The sequence below is a fragment of the Parasteatoda tepidariorum genome, chromosome X1, assembly GCF_043381705.1.
Source record: "Parasteatoda tepidariorum isolate YZ-2023 chromosome X1, CAS_Ptep_4.0, whole genome shotgun sequence".
Taxonomy (NCBI): Eukaryota; Metazoa; Arthropoda; class Arachnida; order Araneae; family Theridiidae; genus Parasteatoda; species Parasteatoda tepidariorum.
Window position 1 is genome coordinate 6447034 of NC_092214.1, and position 23594 is coordinate 6470627.

The 23594-nt window shown below is 28.9% G+C and overlaps 1 protein-coding gene across 10 annotated transcripts in view; it reads left to right on the forward strand.

The window, feature by feature from the left end:
* LOC107446422 (RIMS-binding protein 2) overlaps positions 1–23594 on the forward strand; it is a 136070-nt gene that overhangs the window by 21466 nt on the left and 91010 nt on the right. For all 10 annotated transcript variants that reach the window (XR_011638166.1, XM_043041385.2, XM_071187371.1 and 7 more), the window contains exons 4-7: positions 12750–12869; positions 15591–15702; positions 18428–18613; positions 21515–21580. Coding sequence is in view for 9 of the 10 variants with exons in the window: in XM_043041385.2 (XP_042897319.1) it covers positions 12750–12869; positions 15591–15702; positions 18428–18613; positions 21515–21580 (484 nt within the window). In the remaining variant the exon portion in view is untranslated. The remainder of the gene's footprint in view (positions 1–12749; positions 12870–15590; positions 15703–18427; positions 18614–21514; positions 21581–23594) is intronic.

A 23594-nucleotide genomic window follows, 5' to 3' on the forward strand; every position in this document is an offset into this window, starting at 1 on the left:
GTTTTTCCTTCCCTTTTAAATCATGATTGAACTGTTAAACGATTTTTAATATAACAAAAGAATGAACCTCCTTCAAAAGTATTATTTCTTATTTTATAATATATAATGAAATATTTGATTTAATTCTATTATTAGAAGAAAGAGAAATGATAAATTTGAACGAGTAAACGGTTACGAGAAAAATATGTCATATTATGCAAGAAAAGATACACATAAATAATTCAATGGCACATTTATAAAATTGCTATTTTAAAATAGGTACAAAAGAGTTTTTTCAGAATATTTGAATTTATAATGGAAATAATATAAACATAAATACTATACTTACTTACAAATAAACAACGCATAGAATATAAAAATAAGGCAAAATAAATTACAAATTATTTTTACCCTTAAGATTGTAAAACTTTAAAATAGCATTGATTATTTTCAAAAATAACTTTAGCTCTTTTCTTTTCAGTACATTAATAAAAATAAAGTATTTTCAACTATTAAATATATACTAATATAAAATTTTTTTGATGTCTATCTTTCTTTTCAGATTTGTAAGAAAAAAGAACAATACAAAATAATAATTCCTACAAAAAATTATTAGTACAATATTCTGCCAAGAACTTTTCTGCCAAATTACATTAAAAAAAACATGAGTGTACAGTGCGCAAAATAAAAATATCACCCTGAATAACTTTCGTTCTAATGATCAGATTTTCACGTACTGAGTGCCAATCTTAATGGTTCCTGGGGGTGACTTCAAATATGATAATGAATTATTGCTAACTATCAAATAAGTTACGAAATAAAACAGTAAAACGCACTTTCTCTCAATAAACAGATTTGTTTTTTTTACATATTTGGATTTCTGACCCTCAGAATATGGGAAGTAAAAGAATGCACCTACTCATGAAACTCGTTTACCCAAAGACAATTTCGTGAAAAAAATAATTTTTAATAATTATAAATTATTTAATTTAATACTGGAAATTTTGAATTATGAGCCATGAATTTTTTATACCATATTAATATACATATCTTTCTACAGTGAAATCAAAATTTCAATAGTTTTTATTAAGCAGAAGCTTAGAAAAATTAAAATTAATTATTTTTAAAAAAATAACTTGCGATAATGAAAACATATTTTAGTGAAGCGACTGATGCCTAAATTAGATAAACTTACAAGAAACTTGACTTATGCAAGCCTAGCCTAAATTTCCTTCATGATTTTTCGTTGTTTTGATTCGATATTGTTTTCTTTTTTTCATAATAAAATACGATGTTTCTTTCTGAGTCGTTAGTTAATTTATACTTAATTTAGCGAAATATTATATTTAACAAATGTCAAATTTTATAAAAACATGTTTTTGATTCAATGTGGATATGCATCTGCTCTTTTTAATTTTAGTTTTTAATTGATTCATTCAACAATTGATTCAATTTCAGTAAAGTGCATAAGTATGCATTTATTAGGGATAATATATTTATCAATTATTCGATATATGTTTTAATAATTAAACAATTAAATATGGACGAAGATACTAGTTATGTAAAAGATATCTTTATACGTCTTGAACCGAATTCTTGCGACATCAACGATGATTAACTGTAATATTGTTGATGTTTTAAAAGCCACTACAATGAGTATAAATGTACCGAACATAAGGAAATGCCGAATGCGTAGCGAAATTTTTTAATCGTCTTAATTTCAGTATTATATATGGGTGATTCTTTCTTAACATGACAATTCGGAAGGAAAAATTTCTTCAAATTTAAACTCTTCAAAATGATCTAAAATTTTTTTTGCATACTTATTTACTAGCTACACTTATTAATATCTTGCAGACAGCAGTGTAGTTTATTGACATTTGCTCGAGAAAAAAAATATAATAAAAATTCACCAAATCTTGAATACCAGGAAAATGACATATTAATTTAGAAGTTTTAAGAACAGTCATTTTAAGTTAATAGTAAGTAACTCAACTTAAGCCTTTATGTTAGATGGACCATAAATTGCTTAAATTAATTCTTTTTATCCTATGTAGAAAGAATCAAAATTTTTTGTTGTTGCTGATATGTACAGAATAAAATTATGTATAATAATCAATCATTAAATAAATAAATAACTTTGATTACATCCAAGCATATTACAATCATACATAAAATTGGTATTACGTTAATATTTGCTTTCCCTTCTTACAGTATTAGCAGTTAAAAAAAATTTCTGGTATCACTTCCATGTCCTGGCATTCATAAGCCAGGAAAATGACAGCCAGGATAATGACAAATTCGCCATTTTATGGCATATAACTTTACTTTAATTTAATATTTTGGACTAAGACGTTTATATTCTGCAGAAAACAACAGGATTTCTTAAAATAACTCAGATAAATCTATGTAGTTTATGTTATTAATGATTTCAAGAAGCTAGGAAAATGACGGCGCAAAAACCTACTCACCTTGAAAAATTTTTTGAAATAGATTTTGAACCAGAAAATTGGTTCTTTATTCATGCAACAAGACATGTTTATATAGGAGGGTATCTAATCAATCTATTAGCATAAGATATTGATTGTCGGCTCTATCTATTTTGGTTATAAACCACTAAATAAAAGTAGCGAGGAAAAGGACAGATTTTCTTGGGACAAACAAATCATTGACAGAAAAAATTATTTTAAACGAAGATTTTGTAAATAATACCCTCTGCGTATATTCTAGAAATGCTTACACCGGTTGAGATAAAAAAAATTAGATATTGAAAAGTTTATGGGAAGTTTTGAAGCTAGTTATTATTGGAAACATTGTTTGTGACAAGCCGGAAACATGAAATTTTGAAGTTCAATTAAATTTTTTAACTATATAAAACAGTTCATGCTATCGCAAAGTCATTTTAAAATGCTAACAGCAATGCTATTTATTAATTTTTTAAAAAGAAGTTTTTAGTATTATAGTATTAGATCTTGGAGCAAGGGACAGTGAATTGCCATATTTCGCGAGAATCACCCATATATCGTCCTAACATCTTAATTTTAAAATTAAATTTTTAATTACCTGACCACGAGTGATTCACAGAACTATTCAACCAGTTACTTCATTATATATTTTTTCTCTTTCTTTAAGCTACCACGTAGAATTTTTCCCGGTAATATAAAAATCTATTTCGTTTTATTAGTACTTATTATTTTTCTTTAAATTAACACTTCTTTTAAATGATTGTCAAGCATTTTTTTTAGTCTCAGAACTACAGCCAGTAAGATGATAAGAGTTTAAGAACATTTTTTATTATTAAAATTACATTTTTAAAAATTACTCGGTGCAAACGTCTAGCTGATCGTAATAAATAAATGCACCCTTTTTCTCTAAAAATGAACAAATAAATTATTTATTTATTTACTTTTTTGTTTCTTATTTGTTTGATTTGTTAAAAGTAAATATATATTAGTACAGATCAAAAAACCTCAATAGTTTGCTTCGTTTTTTAAATGAGCAAATTCAAACCTCAATTTTATTATGACGTTTAGACTTATATATTACATCGTTAACTTTAAGGAAGCTGCTCTTTTTTTTAAAAAAGATGTTGAAAAAATATACTTTTAAAACTATTTTTCAACTTTAGCACAATTCACAAGATATTATAGTATAATTTATTATCAGAAAAGTGTCTTGTTTTGCTAAACAACAAATACTAAACATTGAAATTTGTAGGAAGATTCCAAAGCCGTGTTTTTTTTAGAACAATCATCTGATTTGAAATATCTATATAAAATACGCAAGTTTCGAACTTATTTTAATGAAAAAAATTACGCAGCGAGAGGACTAGCATACTTTTTAACAGAAACTATGAATACAAATTTTCTCTATATTTCATGAGTAGATAGAACTGATATTGCTCCAAGGAATCTTCTCAATAATTTCGTTATTTCCGTAATTGAAATCTGGTGGAACGAAAAAGCATATTATTTGCTTGAAAGCTAAAACAAGAAACAATTTAAATATTTTTATTTATTTATGCTTATTCAATTAATTTGTTGATAGGGGTATCAAGCATAAGCATATGCATTGGAAGCCCCGTTTACTATTATACTATAAATACAACAAATCATATAGTTAAATAATTTATCTTAAGCAAATTATTTAATGATTTTTAGCAAGCAAGGTTTAAAAAATTAACTCAATCAACCTACGTCTAAAGTATACCCTAAAATATGTCTAGAATGAATTTTGGAATCGCATCGCAAAGTAGAAAGTATACTTCAAGCAATTTTGAGAAGGACGGAAACGTTAACTTGTTAGAAATAACTGTCCCTATAACTATTTAACTTTGATTTTACTGGTGCAAGGGGACATTTTCTCATTTGAGGTTTGAAATTTCAATTGCAAATGAAGTTTTTTTACGTCCTTAAAAATCTTTTTAAGCACTTAAAAAAGTACTGCCTATATTTTTTTTCAGACACTTGTGGCCAATTATTATTTTTTCAATCTAAGAGCCTATGCCATTATCTAATGTAAAACTTATTTTAATATCGCGTGAAGTAATTTAAGAATATGTGTTACTAAATGAATAATCCTAAGAATCTGAAGCGATGAGATAAAAACTTCATTAATTAAAAAAAACATAAAAATTTTGAAAAATTAAAATTCTAAGAGTCCAAAAATTAACGTCGCAAGTTATTCACTATTTGCAAACCTTTATAATGGGTGCCTATAGTTTTGAACTCTCGAAACATGTCTATTTTAATTTCCATCTTCATTTTTTTTGAATCCTGTGAAATTCTTATCATCAATCATACTGTTTTGCATTTGGGTCTTGATCATTATTTTAGTAATAATTTTATGCACGTAAAGCTAAGCATCCGTATTTTAATATTTTAACAAGGTTTATGTTATACTTAAATAAGTAAGACAACCGTAGCGTCAATATTGTAACTATGAAGTATCTTTAACTTTAAACTTAAAATTTTAAAGCTAGATATTTGGAGTTAAAGAAATAGAACATTGCATCCATTAAGTTTTGTTGCCAATGTTTAAGTATCTTAAGGACCTTACGAACTCTACTTGAAAGGAGAAAATCGTATCAGACATATACAGTGATGGTGAGAATCTTAAAATAAGTTTGAAAATAAAGGAAAAAAAACAAAGAAATCATAATTGCGATATTTGGTGATAAATGTTGCTGATCATAATTGAAGAACATGTAATTGAAGACATTTTATGGGGAATTTGCGAAAATAAGTTTCAGAATGTATCGAAACACCAGGATGCAATTCGCAAATCATCTTTACCCAAAGAAAACCATGCAATCTAAATATTTGGCCGAATGAAGCGATTTTTAACGAATGAATCCCATAATTTACAACATGTTATTCATAAACATAGCATATTTCAATGTTTCCATTGTACATTTTCTTCAAACATATTTCTTCTAATTATTATTATTTTTGTAATTCTTACAATTATAAGAATATATAAGAATTATAATTCTTATAATTATTCTTATAATTAATATTATTTCTTCTAAGAACTTGTACTGTCTTGATTGTTTCGACGTTTTTTTGGGTGAAAACTAACAGTTAGTTAGAAATGAAATAAAGCTATCAAAATAAAATACACAAATTTTCGTAATTATATACGAAATTTTAGGGACAATAATGATTACAGCTTTGATAGCGTTTTCAAGGCAAGAAGGTTTGAAGAAAAATTGTACCTGAAAAATGTAGAGCTAATGGTAATTCTAATGCACATTCACAAGGTTTCATATAATTTACGATTCTTTTTCCTATAGCTAAAGAAATTGGTAAATGTTAAGTGGGATTTTAAGAAGATTAAAACATGTTTTGTTTAAAAATAACATGCTGTAATAATATGTTGAATATTGTGAGATTCATTATTTAAAAAATAACTTCATTCTGACAAATATTTAGGTAATATGGTTTTCTCTGAATAAAGATGATTTACAAATAGCATCCTGATGTTTCGATGCATTCCGAAACTAATTTTCACTATAAAATGTCAATAAACATGTTTTTCGATTGCGATTAGTTGCTTTTATCAAAAAATACCGCTACTATGGTATCTTTTTTTCCTTCCTTAACTTACAAACTTATTTTACGATTTTCACTATCACTACATGCATTTGATACGATACTCTTCTTTTAAACACAGTTAGTAATGTCTTTAAGATACTGAAATGATGGTAACAAAACTTAAAACTCCAAATATCCAGTTTAAAAATTTTAATTTTGAAGTTAAAGGTTAACTTTATAGTTACAATATTGATGCTACGCTTCTTTTACTTTTTTTAGAATCAATTGAACCCTATTAAAATATTAAAATGTAGATGCTTACTTTTATGAGCATAAAATTCTTATCAAAACCCAAATGTAAACATTGTAATTGATGATAAAAAATTCATTGTCTTTAAAAATTATAAAGATGAAAATAAAAGTCGACATGCTTAGAGCTTTCAAGATATTTAGTAACTCTAAACGCTTGAAAAATCATAAATAATTTATAAATCGATTGAAATTTTCTTTTCAAAGGAGATTAAAAAGAAAAAAAAATCTGTACTTTTTGGTCAAAAATCAGATTAAAAAAAAAGTATATTGCTTAGAAAATTAGAGATATTTTCCATTAACTATTAATAAATAAGCTTCTCCACAAAATCACAAAATATTATATTTTTTTTGTATTGTCTGAGCTTGGTTGTTTAGTAACGGAATAAAATGAGGTATGAATTTATCAATGGTTATCTTAAATTATTCATTTACGCGACGACTTTGCTTGGCTGTTTTTTGGGGGACTATCGCCAAATGTATAGAGCACCCCCCCCCAGCTTATTATTCAATTTTTTCAAAATTTCGTATTTCCCACCTATCTTGAGGGTCTGGATTCCAAATATGTAAAAGAAATATGTTTATTCAGAGAGTGCCTGATTTTGCAACTTAATTAATAGTTAATTAGCATATGTCAAGTCCCCCCCCCCAGGAACCATTAAGATGGATACTTAGTAAGTGAAAATGCGATTATTAGAACGAAAGTTGTTCAAGGTGATATCTAAAAAAGATTTCGCACACTGTGCAAAATAACATCAAAACCTGCTTGATTTTTATGTTAAAGTATAAAACTGTTTTAAATAAACATCTTTCATCTCCTCTGTCTCTTACCATAATCGAACAGGCTTTGGTGTTTCATTCAATTGCCTACCCCAGCAGTGAGTTGTCGGATTTCGATAGTCTCTATTTTATTTACTAAAATATCAGTTTTCAACTCACAATATGTACAATTTTTAGTCCTTATCTTAGATAAGGATTAAAAATAGTTATTATTGTTGGTATTTCTGGAATACACTATACAAGAAGGTATGAGAAAAGAATTTTTTACAATTAAGATTCCTGAATTCAGCCAAATCTAAATAGGCGAATTCAATTTATACTCCTCAATAATTGAGGGAATCAAAGCTCCCTCCAGAATAATAATTATTTTTAAAGAAAAATAAAAGCAAAACAATTTCAGTTTTAGTTGCATTACGCGGACACTTAAATGAAAGTCAATAACTTTCAAAAATTAGAAATATGGCTCTGATTATTATATCGGTAGTTTATTTTACTAGTTTTCATAATAATAAAAATTTCAGCTCTTTAAAGATGTTTAATTTGCGACGGTAGTTTCATACTGTGTCTGGATTCATAAAAATTTACACAAGACAAATGATGTTTTAATTAATTTCATTTCACGACCAGAATTCTTTAGAAACTACGAATGTTTTGATAATTTTATTTTATAATGTTCGCTAACGAACAATAAACAACCCAACCCAAAAAATTATAATTCCAAAATAAGATTTCTTTTATTATGTAATTAAGAAGCTTATATTAAAGTCTTCAAAAAACAATATTAAAATATAGCAGATAAATAATGTGACTTACTCAACTATATTAGCTCTTATTTAATAATTGTAGCGTTTAATCGAATGTATCTATTTTTGGAGAATTTATAAACTGTCACTTTAGGCCCATTTTTTTTTAACTCCCTATACATCTCGATTCAGCACAGGAATAGGTTGTCATTAAAAACAATTGGGTTAAATAAAAAGTCATTGCATTTTTTTTCTAAATTTTTCAAAGTTACATATTTGCTTAAAGGTTAAATGTTAATCAATGATATATGTACATTTTTGTTCGATAGCTTTTTGCCATCATTTAGTGAGTTTCATAATTTCTCGTGCATAGAAAGACTTGTCTTTATTTGCGAAAAACTGAACAAGGTGATGATTAAAACCTTATCGGAATTTAACGTTATTCCCAGGAAGGAGTTTTGAAGAGTGATGCATAGTATGGTGGATGGTAGGACAACACATCACATCCAAGCTCGAATAATTTTGGACGAGTAGTCAAAGATGTGTGTGTCCTAGTATTGTCATAATGAAACATTACTCTCTTACGATTGACATTTTTGGGTGACAGATTCATTCAAACTGTCTAGTTGCCTACAGTATACATCTAAATTGATTGTTCCGTTCTTTAGTTGGAGGAAAAAAACACCTCGTGACCAAGCAGTTAACGTACCAAATTGTTGTAAACAATTCTTAGTTATCATTCGTTGAAAAAAGGTTTGTTTTCTTTGCGTTTCATGAGCGTATCGCTGATGTTTATTCGGGCTGTCAAATGAATTTCTTTGAGTTCATGAGGAACCCAAATTTCGAGCTTGATTACGTATCCCAGTTTCGTCAGATGGACATGAACGCTTTTCTGACTGATTTTTAGTGCCCTGCAACGTGGGTTTGACTTGAATCAATGTCTTTGATTTGTCTTCATGAATCCGGGTAGGCCTTCCTGATCAAGGAGCATCTTTCAAATCGAAATCACCAGATCAGAATTTTTTGAACCAATTTTGGCATTTATGTTCTTGTAGAGCACTATCACAGAGCATTATCTTGAAGATCAATTTTTCACAAGCTTTTCACGTGCGTAAAATAGTAAATTAAGGCGAAAATGAACACTTTAATCTTCTACGTTCAACGTGCTATCAAACCTACAAAACTGAATGAAATATATAAATTTTTTCCTTGTGATGAAACTTAAACTGTCAGATATCAAGGGCATAGAAACTACTATTGCAAATGCGAGAAGCATTTCAGAATCTGCCCTACTGCCATCTGTGGTAGTAGGCACAAGAAGAAAAAAAAAGAATTTTTACTCAACTCAAGATATAATGATAGTATATAAAGAATCTCATAACTCACTGTCAAATGAAGTCACTGTTCGTTGACAAAGATTTGAAATAGGCGGCAAGTCAGAAGTGACATCACTGAAAGACCTTGGATTATTTCTGGGTTTCTGTGCTTGAGCCGCCATCTTGAATTTACTGATGAAGAGAGTATTCTAAAATTACGATGTAGAAAAATCAGTTATTGTTTCTTGCATATTTTTAAGGCATAATTGGTTTGCCACCTATATCAAATTGATCGGATTAATAGTTTAAGAGTTATGAAGGATTCAGTGTGTATAAAATGTAAATAAGTGCAATGTTTGATTAGACTTATATACGCATCTAAAATTTCTATTTTTACAAATACGATATTTTCCCCCAAGTTTCTTTCCTTACGCTGAAGCAAATAAGATCGAAGCAAAATATATAGATTTAACAGTTCGAAAATTGAAGTTTTTAGATATTAAAGTATGCAGTTATTTAACTTATATCTATCTATAACTCTGATATTGCAATATAGACAAGCGTAAGATTGGATTTTATGTATTTTTTTAAGCTTCTGTGTAAACAATTTTTTTGCAAGTTTTTTTTTATTTCCTAATTACTTTTTTTTTTTTTTTGATTTTCCACTGTACTTTTTGGTAAGGGTTTTGTTTTAAATTTTTTAAATACATATTTTTTTAACTACTTAATTTAAAAAAAATACCAAACGATATTTAAAGTTTTGCATACATTCACCGTATTATTTTATTTGCGAAAAGCAGTACACATCTAGGGGTTGTATTAAAATAGCAGTTGATATCAATTTTAATTCTATACTGGCAAAAGTTTCGGGAAAACTTTCATTACATACAGATTCTTTCGGCGCGTTTCAAGTCCCTAGTAAAAAATTGAATGGAAATTACACAACATGAATGTTAACTAAATGTATGAAAAACCCATGAAAATATAATTCTGTCTAACACAGGGCTTCACCTATTGAACGAGATATTTATGTGGTTTCTCATTACACTAAAGGATGATCACGGTAAATGCAATTTTTTGTTCTAACTGCAATACGGAATAAAATGTTCTATGATAGTTTGGGAACCATTTCAGTGGCCTCAAAACAAATAACATATTAGAGGTCCTTTAAATTCTATAAAAAAAGTTTTGTTCGATATCAAGATTTTATGCAAGACTTGGAGCATGTCTTTGTTTATTTTATTTATTTATTGCTATACATGCGCCTTTTTATATTTATATCTATTTCTAAATAAATAAATTTGAAAAAAAAAATTAAATTAACCTTTATGGTCATTCAGCTATTTTAATCTTAGCAATGATTAAATTAGCTGAGTGAATCACTATGTCTGAATAGCTGATTTGGCTATTTAAATCTTTATGACTCAGCTATTTTAATCATTTCTAAGAATAAAATAACTAAATGAATTTGTACGCTAAATTATGTATGACTGCAATCAATACTTCCTAACTGTTGTAAAATATTTATGTTCTCATTATTATCACAGTTTCTCATTTGTCTCATTTTCATGATCAGGAGTGTAATATTAATTAATAATATGGAAAGTCTAGATTAAGGTGATAATTAAGGAATTATTAGTCACAGAGATTTTCAGTTAAAAGCAAGTATAAAACAAATTAGTATACGTTTAAAAAAGTAAACTTCTTAATTATAAGGATTTAAAAAAAATTGAATCATTTTTTAAGCATGCGCATATCAGATTAGTTTTAATTGACAAGAATATATACTTAAATATTCTTTGAACAATAAAACATTTTTGTTTCTCAATCGGTCAGCCTTTTTGTAAGTAGCAAGAGCGTTTGGCATGCAAGGAGTTAAACCTTTAAATAGGAGCAGCAATGCAAATAAATATTATTACTAATTTCTTTAGCAATTATGATAAATTTATCATACGATTATTAAAATAGTTATAAAGGCACACAATTGCGATATTTTTGTTTTAACATAATTTTTAATCTTTTATTTAATATAATGACATCAAATTTTTATCTCGACACTGAACTATTCCAATTTTTTCAATCAAAATTCTCCTGGTTTTTCTAGTCCTTAAAAAATTTCCTAAAACTGGAAAAACTTCCATTGAGTACTTGAAAATTTCTATGGAATATTTCTATTGAGCTTTAAATTTCGTGGCTTACGTTTCTTATATTGAGTACTTTATTTTTATTAAGTACTTTATTTAGTATTTATTTTTAAATCAGTACGAACATTATAAATATGGATACATATTTTATATGCAAACATATATTTTGCTAAAGTGAAATTTTTAAATTCTGTTAAATTTCAAATGTACGTTACAAGCTTCGAAAACAAATTTAATACATATTACTATTCATATATATAAAAAATCGAGAAAATATTTTATATATTATTTCGGATGTGTCTCCAGTTTAGAATCAAACTATAATTAACTCGTTCAGTGACACTCTAGTGGGCTTGTCGGTGCATTAAATTATAAATTGTACAATTAGCTTAACACTTGCATTTTAGCATTAAATTGCATGTATTAAGTATTAAATTGTGCAATTATNATATCAGATTAGTTTTAATTGACAAGAATATATACTTAAATATTCTTTGAACAATAAAACATTTTTGTTTCTAAATCGGTCAGCCTTTTTGTAAGTAGCAAGAGCTTTTGGCATGCAAGGAGTTAAACCTTTAAATAAGAGTAGCAATGCAAATAAATATTATTACTAATTTCTTTAGCAATTATGATAAATTTATCACACGATTATTAAAATAGTTATAAAGGCACACAATTGCGATATTTTTGTTCTAACATAATTTTTAATCTTTTATTTAATATAATGACATCAAATTTTTATCTCGACACTGAACTATTCCAATTTTTTCAATCAAAATTCTCCTGGTTTTTCTAGTCCTTAAAAAATTTCCTAAAACTGGAAAAACTTCCATTGAGTACTTGAAAATTTCTATGGAATATTTCTATTGAGCTTTAAATTTCGTGGCTTACGTTTCTTATATTGAGTACTTTATTTTTATTAAGTACTTTATTTAGTATTTATTTTTAAATCAGTACGAACATTATAAATATGGATACATATTTTATATGCAAACATATATTTTGCTAAAGTGAAATTTTTAAATTCTGTTAAATTTCAAATGTACGTTACAAGCTTCGAAAACAAATTTAATACATATTACTATTCATATATATAAAAATTCGAGAAAATATTTTATATATTATTTCGGATGTGTCTCTAGTTTAGAATCAAACTATAATTAACTCGTTCAGTGACACTCTAATGGGCCTGTCGGTGCATTAAATTATAAATTGTACAATTAGCTTAACACTTGCATTTTAGCATTAAATTGCATGTATTAAGTATTAAATTGTGCAATTATATCCCCACTTGCATTTTAGAGCCTCAAAAATTTATTTTCTATTTTTAGGTTAACTGAATAAAACTTTTTGTGTCAATCAGCCATTAAATTTAACATTTCTGTCGAAATTTTGAAAGTGTTTTGTTAATCTAAAATAAATATAATATTTCTCTTTCAGTCAGAAATTCGAGAACTAGGAAAAAAATGTGACTTAGAAAGCGTTCTTCGAGAAGAACTGAACTTAGAAATACAAACATTACAAAGAAAAAAAAGCTTTCAATCGTCGACACAAGAACCTGTGAGTATTATTCTCTCTTCCAATCAAAGTATGAAATTGATTTAAGTAAATTTTAAGAAAAAAAAATTTTAAGAAAAAAACTCTAAAATAATATTATCTCTCCTCATTCGCGTCAGTGCAAATTCGACTGTCTTTGCTTACTAAAAATTATACCTTATTGAGAAATTGAAAGTATTTGTGGAATTTTTTTATATTAGTGGTTAAACTTAGTACAGTAGAACCCCGATTATCCGCCCCTCACAGCCTTGAGTAGTAGATTGGTATATTGGTAAATTGAGATTATCATTTAATCGGGCTCTTATACAAATAAATTTTTCAAATTTTTCAAGTGTATAACCATTGAACTGTGAGTAAAACAATTCAAATAATTAGCAACTATATTAAAGTTTTTTTTTTTTTTTTTTTTTTNTAAAAAAACGCTATTTTTCTTAAAAAATAGCGCTCTTTTTAATAAAAAAATAAATCTAAGAAAAATAGTGTTTTTTAAAATCGAATAGTGTTTCGACTGTTTTGTTTACTAAAAATTATACCTTATTTAGAAATTGAAAGTATTTGCAGAATTTTTTAAAATCATTTACAAAAAGAGGATACGACTTGGAAAAAACACTTTGTGATAAACTTGGTATATATTTTATTTTATAACCGTCATTGAGCAGCCGACCCAGTTTTGAGTTTGCCACTACCTATGTTCAACTCCATATTCCTGTGATTTTGAACCCAATCCAGAAGACAAGGGAACTCCTGGGTCAAGTATTGAGAGAAATTTGTCTTCATGGAGGACTTTTTGATGGAACTACCCCGCATTTGCGTTACATGGAGTGGAAAACCACGGAAACCTCCCATAGTTAGCTTGACGGCAAAGGGACTCTAAGTCATGATTCTTCAACCAATGAGGAGATTTTAAGACAGCATTGAGGCTGGTGTAGACCAGGTGCGGGATTCGTATCGACCAGCTATTGCTGGGATTCAACATTGGGTCGTCATTCATCATCACCTCATTGAGAAGCGAGTTCTCTATCCCCTGAGCCACCACGCCCAAAAAACTTGTAATATACGTACAGTAAGGGTAATCCCCTTATATACATAACAATAAAGCGCTCTAGCCTGACTAAAATAATTTAAACGCGCGCTAGCCCGAGATATTATCCCGAGAAAAACGTATTTGGTAAATTTAAGCATACTTAAATATATATATCAGTTAAATATATTAGTTAAAGGTAATGGTGAAGTGGTAGTATGGAACCTGCCTAAATCCGCTTAGTATTTGAAACCTGTTATGGATTCTTCAATTTCTCTTGCTTTTTTTCCTAATAAATAATTTTATTCCGCTTGCTAACATTATTAATTTATTTTATTTACTGTATATTTTTTATTATTAAATATTACCGACATTTAAAATGCAGCACTTTTTTTGTTGCCTTTTTAAGTAAAAATTTTTTGTTTAAAAATAGCATTAACTTAAATAAAAAGTTTGTTTTGCTTAAAAATAGCATAAATTTAAATATAATTTTTTGTTCAATTTGGTGTATTCCTTTTTAGTTACTAGACATAACGTGGCATTTAAATTACATGACATAACATAATTACATAAACATATCTTTCTATAAAAGGATATTGGTAAAAATAATATTATATATGTGCAGTGTTTTTAATAATTAGAAAATTAGATTTCAAAGTGATTCCTCCAAAAGTACTTTCCCGGTACAACGTTGTGACATTTATTTTCATATACAGGAAAAAATCTATTAAAATTTTTAGAGGATTTTTCATACGTTAATTGAACAAAATCGAGAAATAAGTTCTCGGGAAAATTGGATTAAAATAAAAATATCAGTCCATCACCATCGCCAATTTTAAATAAAATGAGAAGATCTTATTATTACACTTCTCAACTTTCAAAATATTCAGAAATCATTTTTTAAATCTTAATGAAGTATGTTTTTCAACATCTCAACTTAAAAAACATTGTTCATGCTAATAATCATCCTTATTGACTGTGTAAGATGCGAAATAAATTTTTGTGTTATGTGTAATTTTTTCTTGATAATAGAAATTCAGGTCATAAAACAAATCTATAATAAAGTTAATTTATAAAAATTTAATTATTTAAAAATATTATATAAGCCATTATTATTTTATTGAGAAAAGAATTAATTCTGTAATTTAAATATCAGGAAAAATTTAATAATTTGACAATAAAATAATATATAAACTATTTGTAGAAAAGGGAAAAAAAGTAAGAGAGAGATAAAACAATCCATTGCACGTCTCGTTGATAGGCAAGTCAATGGACGACCACATCAGAAGGAAGATTAAGCTAGTTTATAAAGTAGGCTTAAATTATGAAATGCGTTTTTCTCGAAGTTCGCCGACTATTATTTTAAGGTATGCAACTAATATATCAAGTTGCCCCCTCTTTTTTTAGTCATAAGTAATAAAAGTAGGTATTTTCTTGTACTTGTTCAATGCGTTTTAAACAAGTGTTTTCACTGGACTCTAAAAAAGCAACGTTTTTGATGCAAAGATATGAACTTAAATGGATTCATTACTAAGGTTAATACGAAAAAAAATAAATTAGTTTTTTCAACATTTTTGATATATTTTTCTACAAATTGTAACTGATTAAAATGTAAAGCCTAATAAGAGTATATTTTTAATAGATTTCTCAACAAATCGTAACTGATTAAAATGTAGAGGCTAATAAAAGTGTATTTTTAATAGATTTCTCTAGAAATCGTATCCGATCAAAGTGTCCAAACTGTTGTACAATCTGTAGCTGGAGCCCCTAAAGAATCTTATCAACCAATCACATCTGTGAAATACAGTATTGAAGGTACGTTTTTTCATCATTATGCATGAAATTGAAATGTAGGGTTTTTAAATTGTATGTATAACAGTATTTATGGATCACAGCAAGACAGACTTTTATGGTCACAACTTAATGACAATTCTACAAATCTGAAAATTTTATTCGTTCTTATAATTTATAACTGTCGTTGAACACTCAATGAAATTTTCAGTTTACGACTACCAATGTTAAACTCCTTGTAATTTTGAACCCAATTCAGAAGACAAGAGAGCTCTTGGGTTAATTATTGGGAAAAATTTGAACAAACTTTTTGATAAAACTAACCCGCATTTGGGTTACATGGAGAGGAAAACCTCGAAAACCTCAGACGGTTAGCCTGATGGCAACGGAACTTTAACCCATGATCCGTCTACCACCGAGGATATTTTACGCCAGCACTGTAGTCGATGCGAGCCGGGTATGGAATTTGAATCAAACCGTCATTGCCGAGGTTTGAGCTCGGTTCACCTCATTTGGAGGCGAGCGCTCTATCCCCTGAGCCACTGATGCTTAAGTCTACCAATTGAGCTGATAAATGAAAGCTAATTATAGGTTGAATCATTAGTGATTTCTGCACTGTAAGCATCCTGAAGGAAAGGTTATAGAGCACGCTAGTTAAGTTTAATAAAAAAAAATTACTTTAAAATATCGAAGAATATATTTAAATCAGATTTAAATTTTTCTGAGTAAAAGCCATTGTATTAAAATATCTAATAATTGCTTTCTGTGCAAAAATTAAGCCTTCACCCCATGCTTTTAAAGGTGGAACAGTAATAATAATTTTCATATGTAGTGTTATAAATTCACTGATACCCAACACAAATATAAGCAATAGTATCTTTGCCATAATATACACAAATCATCAAAAATCACATAAAATTGAAATATAGGAGTAAGTAGGATTGTTCAATGAATGCAGGAAAATGGAGAAAAAAATGCTAAAATTTTCCTTGGGGGAAAAAGCATTTTTTTCACTCTCAATACCTATTGAACTGAGTGTGCAATGTTATAAATTCGCTGATACCCATCGTAAATATAAAAAATAGAATCTTTGCAAATACAAACACAAAATCATCAAAAATCATATAAAAACTGAAATATAAGAAATGAAATGACTGAAGATTTAAATTGCAATAATGAACACCAAATCAATTATCCCTCCTACCGAAATGACAGTAGGCGCCGAACTTACAAAGCTACACAAGGAATAAAATTATATTCGTCAATATTGAAACTAGCACAGATAGGTGGTCAATCCTTTTCCTTCCTATGCGCGAAACAGTTTTCAATGTTAAATTATAGAGGCAGCAGCGAAAATCATATATATTCTTAGCTTTGCAAATATGCAAAGGGGCGCAGTGAAGGGTTAACTGTTTAACCAAAATAATAAATAAAAATGTAATTTCTTTTACTTTTATATAATAAACTATACAAAATAAATTTTAAAAAATATTTCAATTTCTTATATAATTAATTTTTGATGAAAAAAAAATATAAATGCGCTTTCAGATAATTTAGGTTATAAGTTAAGGTCTGTACAGTTTATAAAATTTTCCTCAAACATCATAGTGTGTTATTGAAAGTACTGGAAGTTATTTATGGCCTAACCAATTAGTTACTATAAAAGTTGATTGAAAATAATAGCCGGGAGCATGCCTAGCATTTCAACGGCCTTTCTTGGCATATTGGGTGAGTTCTCTGACTTGGAGTCTATGGAGGTCGCTCCAAGATGTTCTGACTCGGACGTTCGAAAATGAGATATTCCATCCTTCTTTTTTTGTTACAAACAAACTGTTTTGTGATGAAATAAAATGTCTTGAAAATAAACTTTTCACTTAAATGCAAAATATACTGGTGAAGACAATTAAAAATATATTTTTTTGCAATAAAAATAAACTGAAAAAGCAAATGAAATGAAACCATGCCAAAATATCATTATACATAAGACAAAAATATAAGAAAACAAAAATGGGTGCAACCTATACTCTAAATAAGGAAGCAGGTCACTTGTCCAGCACAGCATCTGACCTCGTCAGTCAGAGGAAAACTTTAGACATGTTAGGGTGTATGATCGCCTCTAACGGCTCTCGCTTAGGCTTTTTATTCTGTTTAATAGAATCCTTATCAATTACTTCTAGCCAACTTTATACACAATTTAATCATCAATAGCGTTTTAGTGTTTTCGTATGGCAATCAATTGCTGTAATCAGAATCATAAGTTGATTGCAATTACACTGTTATTATGATTAGAATAATCAAAATTTGAAACTTGACTGCAAGCTAAGTAATCCTAGATCATGCTTATTTATAAACATAAATATTTGTAATCTGGATATGATTGCTACTATTGAAATTATAATAACATGTTATCAGGACTATAATTATAATCAAAGCTATGATTAATCATATTCCCTGATTCTATAAATTACATTTTTGCCTCAATCTGATTTATATAATAAGGGAAGCTGGCAAATCTGTTTTTGTTTAAACTGTTTTCTTAAAATTGGTGTTTTTAAAAGCAAATATTTTCATAACCTAACCTAAATGAAAGAGACCCTATTTTTCTTGCATATCAACGTGTATTGTATTTATATTGCAAAATCATCGTGATTTGGAATTGTTAGAACATTCCTTATAAGTAACCATTTTTAGTTTAAATATTTTATTTCTATTTATGCAGACAATGCTAAAAGACGCATTTTTATTTTAGGTCCTATTGTAGCGGAAGTTGCATTAATTAAAGAAACAGAAAATTCTGCATCTTGTGCCAATCAGAACAAAACAAATTCTGAAACACCTTCAGAAAATACCAATAGTGAAATTAATAGGATTTTAGCACGTATTGAACAAGATAACCAAATTTTAGCAGAACTTGAGAAATCTAGAGGAACAGTTGGTAAGTTGATATATACAGTGTGGCAAAACAATGGACCACACTGACTAACCTTTGATTTAAGGATCGGATCTTCACGTTCTAGGATTCAATCTTAATGGCTCGAAGGGGTAACCTGAAATATGCTAATTAATAAATCCAGACGATNTTGGTCAGGAGAGCGCTCCAAAGTTTAAACCTCTTAATGTTAATTTTACTTTTGCGTATTTCGATAAATCGCGAGAAATTTTTTTAGGCAAATTAAAAAAAATCTTAGCACACAATTATAAAATTAGTTTATCCAAACGTAATTCCGTGAAAAAAATAACTTTTAGTAAATATTTATCGTTTTTTAATATTTTATTTAAGAATGGTAGAAAAAATTTGGAATTGAAAGGAATACAATGTTTTTCATCATCTTAAAGAACATTATTTTGCACCGTAAAATACAAATTCGTTCAAAAAATTTTCGATTCGCTTAAACAGTTCTCAAGATATAGCGAAATACGTAAAAAGTTAAATTAACATTAAGGGTGTATAAGTTTCGGTGATGGGAATTTAAGATGTCAAATGAAACAATATGGCAATGAAAAATCCTCTTTAACAGTAAAAGATAACAAACCATCAAGAGTTTGCCTTAAGTACTGGACATCAGCCTCTTCAATCCCTGCCTTGGCTGCCGGTTGTGCTCCTCCGCCAGAATTCATTCGCGCAGGAACTATTCCGGTTCGTCTTCCTACCTTCGGTCTTCGATCCAATACTCGATCCTTCTACCTCGGCTTTTCATGCTATCTCAGCTGTCGCAACCAATAGTTTCTACAAAGGGGTCCAAACTTTGAGGCGTTCTCCTGACCAAACTATTGCGACCATACTTCATTAGATTGCGGCTACTCCTAATATTTTTGGGGTCATATAACTGATTCCGCCGAAAAGAAATTGCACTTATTCACAGAAAGTACGTTTTTGCTTCTGATTTCGTAACTTAAAATATCGTCTGCATTTATTAATTAGCATATTTGAGGTCACCCCCTCAAGCCACTAAAGACTGAGTCCTAGAACGTGAAGATCCGATCATAAAATCAAAATTTATTTCAGGTGTTTCTTTTTTTTTGCGCACTGAACATTCATGAGATGGTTGGTACACAGAGGTTCTCATTGTTGCTCATTACTGGTTACATCACTTGCTCTCCAGATCTTCAGAAAAATTTAGTTTTCTCCAACAGAAATAAAAATCTAATAATTTTAAGACAACTTTTTAGTTGGCGTGTGTCCCTCTCATGGTCATTAGAAAACCACTTTTCATGAAGCCGCATTCTTTGAAATATGGGATCATACATTAATAGATATTTCTAAGAGGGCAGTCACCAATGACCGAGCTTCAACGCATGAAACTCATTATTCTTTATTTGAAACATTTCATTCACATAAAATTCAATTGAACTTCTAAAGTGCTAAAGTTTGAAACTGAGGGACCATTCTCCAATTGCAGGAAATAAGTTATTCTTATATATCTTACTAGATTTGTGGTTTTAAGAATTTTTTAATAAAATTATTACCCTATCGCGATTTTAAGAGAGTGTGAATAATTTATTAGTGAATGTAGCAACAAATCTTATGATTTAATTTTAAGTTTTCTTCCTAAATATGATTAAACTCTTCACCATTTACTTAAAAACAATTTAAAATTAATAATTCAGTAGTTATAACCTAGTCAAAATTGCAAATGGAGGAACCGTATATTAATTTACAATTGATAAAAATGTTAAAGTGCAATACTCGTAACCCTTTTTTTAAAATTATTTAAATTGCTTTTTAATCAATCGATTAGAGAAGTAAAATTCAGCTTAATCAAGGCGATCTAAGTCATCGAAATTAGGGCTTCACAATTTTCTGAACAGCGCTATGATTGTGACAATGTGGTCAGAACAAGTAGATTGTTTTAGATCTCCATCTCTTCTTCCTAAACATCGGAGTCACATCCGTCACGTGATCCTTTTCTTACAGCCATTTTGGAGGAGAACGAAGAGCGTTCTGTGACAGTTAAGATTCTTTCTTGGGACATTTATAATTTGTGTATTTAAAAGCAACGGAGAAAAAGTTAAAGCCTTAGAGGTGAATAAATAAGCGGAACTATAAAATATTGGATAATTTTTCAACAAGACCTTGCAAATTAAAAGTTATTTTAGAATTTCAAGTTTTTAATAATCATGTATAAACTATACAAAATTGTAAGAAACCAACAAATTTTATTTTTAAGTTATTTTAAAGAAAGTACTTGTTTGTGTCTGGTTTCGTAACTTAAAATATCGTCTGCACTAATTAATTAGCATATTTGAGGTCACCCTATCAAACCAGTAAGATTGAATCCTAGAACGTGTAGCGCGTGAAGATCCGATCATTTGATTAAAAGTTATTCAGCGTGGTCCTTTTTTTTTGCTCACTGTACAAGGTACCACATATATCTCAGTAACAAAAAAAAGATGTATTTACTTCTTCAAACTGCTTTATCAAATATATATTGTATTGTTTAACAAAAGGAATATTAAAAACATTGCCCTTTTTTATGTAAATTATAATATTTATTTGCATCAAAAAATGCAGGGACCCCCTTTTCAACGTTTTCTTAAAAAACAAATACAATCACTTAAAATATATTGGTTTTTCTCCTAGCCTGATGGTTCTCTCTTCATGTCATTTGCTTTCTATCAACAATTTTATTTTGATTTCCATTTTTTTAATTTGATTTAATTCTACTTCAACTGCGAAAATTATATTTTCTAATGGCGTCTGATCCAACATTATCTTAACTGTTTAAACTGAATAATGACACGAATATCCAAGAATGCTCGTTAATGAATGGTGTTAGATTATAATATATCTTGAAATAGTATATATATTTATATCACTACATTAATTTGTTATTAGATCTGCCATTGGTGGGAGCAGCTACTAAGGAGAACAAGGAAAGACCTTTGCATGTAACATCAATAAGTAAATATATCTAATTTTATTATCTCTTTTCAATACATTTATTAATATCTTCATAGATAAATTAATTTATTATCAAATACTAACATAAATTTCAATGAAATGCCCTAGTGAAAGCCCACAGTTAAAATGTCATCCTGTTTTGGATCATCATTACAAAAGGAACTCAACTCCTAACTAAGAAAACACTGCCTCCTTGCACAAATTAACGCGTCTTCTCTCTCTGAAAAGTTATCATTTGCTAATATATTTTTCTGGACCAAAGCTAACAAAGGCATGTGATTTTCATTTTTTACTAATTTGCTGAATTCTGCGAATCTTTAGATCGTTAATTCGTGGATAGCTGCAAATCACAAATCTATTATTGGTATTCTTATGATTTTATTTAAAATTCCGATACTGTTACGACACTCGAAATTCGAATCACCTATTTGAAAAATCACGTTTCGACACGCTCGATTTGCGCCGATAAGTCCATGCGTTGTTTTAATAATCCTTATAGAATTTATTACAAGAAATTTTCGGATGGTTTTTGAAAATTCCAATATTTTTAATATCGTATTGTTACGACACGTGAAATTTGAATCAAGTGTTTAAGTATTCACTCTTTGAAGTACTCGATCTTCTCCGATTTTATTGTTTATCTTCGTGATGTTTGGATCGGAGGTTATTGTTAATGATTTATAATGGGTTCCTTAAGAACGCGATATATTTCATGGGATATTATCACGATATGGGAAAATCGAATCTCTCCTTTGAGTATTCACTTTCTGACGCGATTATTCTACAGTTTCTTCGATTGATTTTCAACAGTCATTACCTCTCTTTTCGCATATTTTTTCTGAAAAATCCCAATATTTTTAATATAATATTATATTAAAAATATTGGGATTTTTGATTTTGAAAAATATTGGGATTGAAGACACACAAATCTCGAAATACGGGAGTGAAGTGCGTGAATTTCATTTTCACGACGTGTAATTCACTCCCCTTCAACTGCCATCGAGCGAGAAGGAGAACCTGATTGGTTAAAAATATTCTTCCGAGAAAAAAATCACCAATCGAATTCACTAAAAACTCACCAAAAGATCGTAAATCACGTGTAGTGTTATTGATCCTTATAGGAGAGTCTGATACACGGGAATTCATCCGTAATCCTTTTTTTCCCCAGCAGACTTCGCTAGACTTAACAATGTTAAGTCTGTTTACTTTTATTTCTTTTTTTGAGTGAGTGACTATAAAAATGATAATCTATTTAATTTTTTTTTTCCTTTACTTGAGTCCCGCAGTGGACTCTAGTAAATGAAAAAATCAAGTAAATGATTAATGAATGAATGAAAACAAAGTTCCCAGCAGATCACCGGAGTCAAGCATCACTGGCTATGGTCAGTATGTGGGTGGGTGACCACTTGAATCAGTCTGCGCAGGGTCCGAGGGTACGTGGTATTGGTCCTCGTTAAACTGCTCTGCTGGAAAGTGCTCGACTTCGCATGCAGGTCGTCGGGCTACCGAAGTGAGGGTGCCATCCTCTCTGAAGAGGATCAAAATTGCGATGGCCTGTCTTGTCATTGTGCAGCTATAGTGCGACATAAAGGAACTACAACAGCAACAAAGTCGATAGGATAGATTTATTCTATTTGGAGAAATCAAAATATGTAAAAATCTGAACTTCGGTGAAAGGTTTTTCGTTTTTATCAATATTACATCATTGAATGATCAATATGATGTATTTCACTCAGTAGTCAATATGATTTATGACACTTCTTGGGATGCCTCTTGATTGTCTCATTGATGAAAAAGCTATCTTGTCCATCAGCCAAATATGATCTTCTTGCTCGAATTTTATTTTTTCTCCTCCCTGAATTTCTTGTTCACCTCCAATAGTAAACTCACCGATATTTACAACAATATTTTAATTATTTATTTTCTTATACACAATTCAGAATGCACTATCGCAATTACATTATCTAAATATTGTGTTTCCTCAATTGATATCCTTAGTTCAGATCCCACACTT